The sequence below is a fragment of the Apteryx rowi genome, unplaced genomic scaffold (genome assembly GCF_003343035.1).
Source record: "Apteryx rowi isolate R43461 unplaced genomic scaffold, aptRow1 scaffold_498, whole genome shotgun sequence".
Classification (NCBI taxonomy): Eukaryota; Metazoa; Chordata; class Aves; order Apterygiformes; family Apterygidae; genus Apteryx; species Apteryx rowi.
The window spans coordinates 280,061-287,599 of NW_020450758.1; the positions used below are offsets into that span (position 1 = coordinate 280,061).

The 7,539-nt window shown below is 60.1% G+C and overlaps 1 protein-coding gene across 4 annotated transcripts in view; it reads left to right on the forward strand.

The window, feature by feature from the left end:
* ARRB1 (arrestin beta 1) overlaps window positions 1-5,266 on the forward strand; it is a 13,057-nt gene extending 7,791 nt beyond the window's left edge. Inside the window, exons 8-16 of one of the 4 annotated variants that reach the window (XM_026079277.1) lie at window positions 866-1,001; window positions 1,088-1,172; window positions 1,302-1,374; window positions 1,711-1,848; window positions 2,115-2,198; window positions 2,307-2,330; window positions 2,586-2,656; window positions 2,772-2,823; window positions 3,536-5,266. In XM_026079277.1, coding sequence (XP_025935062.1) covers window positions 866-1,001; window positions 1,088-1,172; window positions 1,302-1,374; window positions 1,711-1,848; window positions 2,115-2,198; window positions 2,307-2,330; window positions 2,586-2,656; window positions 2,772-2,823; window positions 3,536-3,647 — 775 coding nt within the window. In that variant the 3' untranslated portion in view covers window positions 3,648-5,266. The remainder of the gene's footprint in view (window positions 1-865; window positions 1,002-1,087; window positions 1,173-1,301; window positions 1,375-1,710; window positions 1,849-2,114; window positions 2,199-2,306; window positions 2,331-2,585; window positions 2,657-2,771; window positions 2,824-3,535) is intronic. The other 3 variants (XM_026079279.1, XM_026079278.1, XM_026079280.1) reach the window with 3 other exon arrangements.
* Window positions 5,267-7,539: the final 2,273 nt, after the last annotated feature.

Here is a 7,539-nt window from a genome sequence, read left to right on the forward strand (position 1 = left end):
TGGGATGGAGATGTCCTCCAGAATGGGGTTGGAATGGAGATGTCCTGTAGTATGGGGCTGGGATGGAGATGTCCTGCAGGATGGGGCTGCAACAGGAATGTTCTCCATGATGGGGCTGGGATGGAGATGTCCTCCAGAATGGCGTTGGGATGGAGATGTCCTCTAGTGTGGGGCTGGGATGGAGATGTCCTGCAGGATGGGGCTGCAACAGAGATGTTCTCCAGGATGGGGCCGGGATGGAGATGTCCTCCAGAATGGGGTTGGAATGGAGATGTCCTGCAGGATGGGGCTGCAACAGGGATGTTCTCCAGGATGGGCCTGGGATGGAGATGACCTCCAGAATGGGGTTGGGATGGAGATGTCCTGCAGGATGGGGCTGGGATGGAGATGTCCTGGAGGACAGGGTTGGAATGGAGATGTCCTGCAGGATGGGGCTGGGATGGAGATGTCCTGCAGGACAGGGTTGGAATGGAGATGTCCTGCAGGATGGGGCTGGAATGGAGATGTTCTCCAGGATGGGGCTGGGATGGAGATGTTCTCCCGGTCGGGGCTGGGACGCAGATGCTCACTGCAGCTCCGGGCGGGGAGACCAACCCTGCCATCTCGTGGGGACGCGCAGCCCGACATGTGCCCAGCCAGGCCTGCTGCCCGTCCCGCAGGGCTGCCCTCACTCCCAGCCTTGGACAAGCGTCCTTGGCAGGGGACAGTCCCCGGAGGGGAGCCCTGCTGCCGGGACCTCGCAGAAGGTTATTCTGACTTAACAGCGCAGAAGGGATTTGGGCTGAGACGGGCCAAGAAAACGGGCGGCCAGAGCTGCCCTCTTGGCCCCCGGACGCCTGGGTTCTCTTCTGGCAATGCCCCGCAGGAACTCGGTGCGCCTGGTGATCCGCAAGGTGCAGTACGCCCCGGAGCGACCYGGCCCCCAGCCCATGGCCGAGACCACCCGGCAGTTCCTCATGTCGGACAAGCCGCTGCACCTCGAGGCGTCCCTGGACAAGGAGGTAGCGCAGCCCCGTTGCGGCTCCCGGCATCCGCTCGCGGGGCGGCCGGGGACCTCACGGGCTCCGCTGTCCTTCGCGCCCCGCAGATCTACTACCACGGGGAGCCCATCAGCGTCAACGTCCACGTCACCAACAACACCAACAAGACGGTGAAGAAGATCAAAATCTCCGGTGAGTTTTGCCCCTGGTCCTTGCCGCGTCCCCCGGGACGTCCCGGCTCCGGATCCGTGGGGTTYCCGCAGCAGCACCCACGGGAGCTGCCCCCAACCCTGACCCAACCTCACCTCTCTCCCACCCCAGTGCGCCAGTACGCCGACATCTGCCTCTTCAACACCGCCCAGTACAAGTGCCCCGTGGCGGTGGAGGACGCCGAGTGAGTAGCGCCCGGCCCCGCGATGGGTCCCCCCGGCGACCGCGGTCCGTCCGTGGCCGCGCTGCCCCGTGGCAGCTGGACCTTGGGCACGCGGAGAGGTGGCATCTCGCGGCTCAGCCTCCCGTCGCCTCTTGCGTCGGTCGGCCAAAGGCAGCGCGGTCCGGCCGGCTTGCAGGTCCCGGATGGGCTCGGTGGGAACCTTTTTCGTGGCAATCCGGGCGGTTTTGTTGGCAGTATCCAGCCCCGTGCTGGTGGAGCAGAGGCTCTTTGCGCAGAGGATGCTCCCGCGGCGGGGGGGGGTTCGGGGCTCCGGCTGACGGGCGCTGCCGTCCGCAGCGACGTGGTGGCCCCGAGCTCGACGTTCTGCAAGGTCTACACGCTGACGCCCTTCCTCGCCAACAACCGGGAGAAGCGTGGGCTGGCGCTCGACGGCAAGCTCAAGCACGAGGACACCAACCTGGCCTCCAGCACGCTGTGAGACCCCGTCCTCCACCTTGCTCCCGGCTTGGGGCCTCCATCTTGGAGAACACCTGGGTTTTTTGGGGGGAAAACAAGCCACTTTGTGCTCATGCACTAGTCCAAGCGTCCGAGCGAGCCCATGGCTTGCTCCGGCTTCCCGGAGCCGTTGCTGTTGGTGGCCAAGGGGATGCCCGGGGAGGAGGAGACCCGACACATCCCGGGGGGGTGCGATGGGTGCTCATGGCCATCTCCTCGCTCAACCCGCCCGCCCTTTCCTCCAGATTGAGAGACGGCGCCAATAAGGAGATCCTGGGCATCATCGTCTCCTACAAAGTGAAGGTGAAGCTGGTGGTGTCGCGAGGAGGGTGAGTCCCCGGCGCTTCGGGGCCGGGCCAGGCGGTTTTGGGAGGGGGGGGGGCCGCGTTGGGCGCGCGAGCGGTGACTAATTTGTCATCTCCTTCGCCTCGCGGCAGCCTGCTGGGAGACCTTGCCTCCAGGTAACGCCATCCTTGCGCCTCCTCCCTTCYCTCCTTCCCACCCCGTCCCTGCTCCCGAATCCTCATCCTGCACCGGTTGGGGGGGCTAAAAGGAAAAGCTCGAAAGTCATAAAAGCATGTGGAAAGCACCCAAATTTTTGGCCGGCAGCCCCAGCTTTGCGCGCTGAGCTCGTGTCCCCCCCACCACCCAACCCCGTCCTCCCTGCTTTGCCCCCCCGCCGCTCCTGACGGCGGCCCCCCGCTCTCCCGTTGCAGCGACGTCGCGGTGGAGCTGCCCTTCACGCTGATGCACCCCAAGCCCAAGGAGGAGCCGGCGCACCGGGACGGTGAGTGCCGGCCCCGGGCGCAGCCCCCTCGCGGGCTCAACCGGGTTAGGGGGAACCTCACGTGTGGTCTTTTTTTTTCGGGGACTCACCCTGTGCCACCCTTCGCTGTGTTCAGTTCCAGAGAACGAAGCTCCCATAGATACAAATCTGATAGAACTTGACACAAAGTAAGAGAAAAAAAACCCGCCGCCGGGCTCCGTATGGGAACGCGAATCGTTCGCGTGTAACTTGCCGGCGATCGGCGCGCGCGCGCGCTCGCATGTCACCCCGCTAACTCGTGCCGTGCCACTGCCGCGGGGACGGCTGACGGCGCTGATCGCTGCACGCGTAACCATTAATGCATGTGTCCCTCCGTCCCCCAAATTGCATGTCTTTCCAAACAGGAGAATCGCAGTGATAAAGCGCCGGCGCGTCGTGGTGGTGACTTTGGGGTGACGGGGTGGGGGGGACATGCATGCAAAGGGGGCCGCGGCGCAGGCGCGTTTGCACCCCGACGGCCGGGATGCCGCGGCGGCCGCGTTGCACCGGCTCCGTTTCGGGCCTGGGCGGCTGCGTTGCGGGAGGGGACGCGGCCATYGGAGAGGTCCCCGGGTTGCAAACCGTTCCCGGGCTGCATGCGGAGCAAGCGCCGAGACAGCAGCCGATTTGGGGGCTATTGGGGGGGGGTGCAGAAAGCAAGCGGTGCTGAGATTTTTTGCAAATCAGGCAGCTTGCAAAGGGTTTAAGAGCCTCCAAGYGCTGCAAAAGCCCGCGCCGAAGAGCAGGCGCCGCGGCTTGTGGCGTCCTTCCACCGCTCTCTCCTGGCGAGCCGGAACGCCGCCGCCGGCAGCCTGGCGGTCGGCCTCCCGCTAACGCTCGCTCCCTTGCGTTCCCCGCCAGCGACGACGACATCGTGTTCGAAGACTTCGCCCGGCAGCGGCTCAAAGGCATGAAGGACGACAAGGAGGAAGAGGAGGAKCGCGCAAACTCCCCGCAGCTCAACGACAGATAAGCGGCGTCCGCCCGGCCGCCGCCRCCGCCCCGCGCCGGCTTGCTCCAGCAACACCTGCGCATTAGGCTGCTTCTATTTTGTATGATTATTAATTTTGTTTTCTACCTGTACCGGGAGCCTATGGATCACCCGATCGCGACAGCAACTATAACCGTCCAGCTGTGCCGTGTCGTCACTCTCCATCCAGCTGCCTGAGCTGCTGTTTCCCGTGCAGGTCTGTGGGCACATCCTGAGCGGTGCTGGAGCCAGGAGGAGGTGTTGGGGGGGGGGAATCGCCGCCGGCGCTCGGCACCGCTCCCGTCCCCGCACCTTCGGAGCGCTTTCCCGAGGGGCGAGCCCGGCCCACGCCGGCGGCTCCCGCGCCCGAATAACCCTGCCGCGGGCTCGGCTTGCCCCCCCCGGGGGTTTGGAGGCAACGGGATGGGTGAGCATCGCTCCCCCCCCCCCGCAAACCCCSAAATTCCTCCTGAGCAGCCGTCGGCCRTGCGATTGCTTTCCCTGAGATCGGGTGCAAACGCCTCTTCTCAGCCGCAAGGAGGGTCATTTCGGAGCGCTCTCCCCCMCACACACCTCGGTGCAGATAGCTCCATCCTCCCCGTCYGGGGGTGCACCAAGCTGAGACCCCTGTTATTTTTGGGTAAACCTGACTGGGCAGCGTGGTACCTTTTTTGTTTTGTTTTTTTGGGTTTTTTTTTTTGTTTTTTTTTTTTTGTAAAGCGGTTACTTTGTACTGTCCGTCGATACTTGCTTCTTTGGTTTCTCCACCGTATATCCGTGACGTTTCCGTGTTCTGTCAAATAAATTATTCTAGTTTATTAAACTCAGAAAGGAAACCACAGCCCCCAGTGCACGGACCCGTCTCTTGGCTCAGGGAAGGGCAGCCGGCACAGTCCCGGGGCGTTCAATGAAGCGGCTCCTGGYGATGGTGCTGGTGGGGTACGGAGGCTCTTGCCACCCCACGCTGTTGCTCAGCGGTCAAATGCAAACCCTCGAGTCCTTGTCACGGCCTCACACGGGTCCCTGTTGCTCCTGTCCAGCTCCTGCATGCTTCTTTACTGGCAAAATTCACTTATTCCTGCACTAACACTCAAGTAAGTCTCCAGCATCACGTATCAGGCCCTGAACCCCCCTGCTTCCCCTCTGGAGGACACAGCTACACCTGCATGTCCCCACCTGCAACCGAGCTCCGCGGTCCAAACCCAGCGCCGTTCGCTCTCATCCCGGTGAGCCCRGGCGCGGGTTCAGCCGTCTGCAGGACGCATTCCCGCGCGGCCCAGCCTTCCCCACCGAGGGCAAACCCGGCCCTACGAGCAGGTTCAGCAGAGCCAAAGGCCCCCCGCGGTCACGCAGCTGGATTCGCTGATAAGGATGTTCAGGCGCCGCCCGAAGCTCTGCTCGGTGCATTTACGTCAGAAACGCCCCAGTGCGAGTTCTCCAGTGTCAGCGTGAAAGGTCGAGCACTTGCCGAGATCTCTGTGCGTCCCCCTCCCCCCACCCCTTCCTAAGGCAGCTGTAAGTACTTAATATCTTGGACATCTCTAGTACTTTGTCAAATCTGGTTCAAACTGGCCAGGAAGGCCCAAGTTATTTAGGGAATAAAAGGGAAGTTTAGACGAGGACAAGCTGTGCTATTGCTTAAGCCTCATTTCCCTAGAAAATCAAGCAAATTTGTTTCCCTGTTCCCTCTGCACTGCCTCTGCATCACTGTCATGTGGGACAGGATCACTGATCAGTAGTCAGCACAGCTTTACAAAGGGGAAATCATGCCTAACCAACTCGATAGCCTTCTACGATGGAATGACGGGCTGGGTAGATGAGGGCAGAGCAGCGGATGTTGTCTACCTTGACTTCAGCAAGGCTTTTGACACCGTTTCCCATGAGACCCTCCTAAACAAGCTGATAAACTGCAGGCTAGTTGGGTGGACAGTGAGGTGGACTGAAAACTGGATGAACTGCCAGACTCAGAGGGTTGTGATCAGCAGCACTAAGTCCAGCGGGAGACCAGTGACTAGTGGTGTAGCCCAGGGGCTGATACTGGGGCCAACACTGTTTAACATCATCGTTAAAGAGCTGGATGACAGCACCCTCACCAGATGATACAAAACTAGGAGGAGTGGCTGATACCCCAGAAGGCTGTGCTGCCATTCAGAGACCTCGACCGGCTGGAGAGATGGGCAGAGAGGAACCTCATGAAGTTCAACAAAGGCAAGTGCAGGGTCCTGCACCTGGGGTGGGGTGGGGAGGGAGGAATATCCCCAGACACTAGTACAGGTTGGGGGCTGACCAGCTGGAGAGCAGCTCTGTGGAGAAGGTCCTGGTGGACGAGTTGAGCGTGGGCCAACAGTGTGCCCTTGTGGCAAAGAGGGACAACGGTATCCTGGGCTGGATCAGGAGGAACATTGCCAGCCAGTCGTGGGAGGTGATCCTTCCCCTCTACTCAGCACTGGTGAGACCACACCTAGAGTGCTGGGGCCAGTGCTGGGCTCCCCAGTACAAGAGAGACATGGACATACTGGACTTTGTCCAGCAAAGGGCCACAAAGATGATGAATGGACTGGTGCATCTCTCCTATGAGGAGAGGCTGAGAGCTGGGAGCATTTAGCCTGGAGAAGGGAAGGCTCAGGGGAACCTTATCAATGTGTAAAAACACCTGATGGAAGGATGTAAAGAAGACAGAGTCAGACTCTTCTCAGTGATGCCCACTGACAGGACAAGAGGCAACGGGCACAAATTGAAACACAGGAAATTGAAGAGTATAAAACACTTCTTCACTGCAAGGGTGGTTGAACACTGGGATAGGTTTCCCAGACAAGTTGTGGAGTCTTCATGCTTGGAGATATTCAAAACCCAACTTGACATGGTCCTGGACAACCTGCTCTACCTGGCCCTGCTTTGGGGGGGTCTAGACCAGACAATCTCGAGAGGTCCCTTCTAATCTCAACTACTCCACGATTCTGTCAGGCTTAGCATTGCTGCTCCTACGTACCAGTTAGTCCACCATGTCCCTGCAAAGGAGAGCAAAAGAAGATAGAGCCTGGTAGCTGGAAAGACTATAGGGGCCATCTCTTCTCCTCAGAGCTCACCTCCTCCAGAGTGAGACCCTCACCCTGGTGGCTGTTTCCATCTAGAGGCTGTGTGTTATCAAAGAGTTGAGAGGAGCTGCAGCTGCTGAGCTGTGCAGCTGGGCTTGCCGAATCTCCCACTCCCAGGGATGCCTGAGAAAGATCCCTTGAGCTCCTGGATCTCACTTGGGAAACCCTCCATCCCTGCACAAACCCCATCCCGTCAGCCACACACTCTCCTTCTCAGGACTGCCCATAGCACCCAGAAAGGCCATTTCCTAAACCGATGAACCTGGATATCTCAGAAAGGGCAGACCCTGTTCTCCCATGGCAGGTAGGAATAGACAAGAGCAGAGGTAGAGACTCAAGAGTCAGGAGCCCTCCTGGCTGCCCCTCCCTCGGGCTTGCTCCCCAGGAACCTCTCCATGTCTCTGGCCACATCTCCCCTCACATATTTTCAACATTGGCAGAGCTGGACTGGTTTTGCTGGAGACCCTTCGGGTGGAGAGGAGGATGGGGCATTCCTGCCAGGGTGCTCTGCTCCTGTTGGGCTGGAATAGGCTTTCTTTTTGCTGGTACAGCTTGTCTGATCCACCCACATGAGAGGAACCAAGAGAGCCTTAAGGCATCACAGCAGCATTAACATCCCTGTCAATTCCTCCTCTGACCTAGACTGTCACYGTCGGGTCGAGCACAGAAGGCACCACCCAGGGCAGCTGTCCATTCACCTCCCTGCCTGCCTTGGCAGGCTCCTTTCTTACTTTCCCACCATGGTTTCAGCCAAACTAACCGCTGAGGCAACCTGTGCTCAGGCAGCCTGTTCCTGGGGA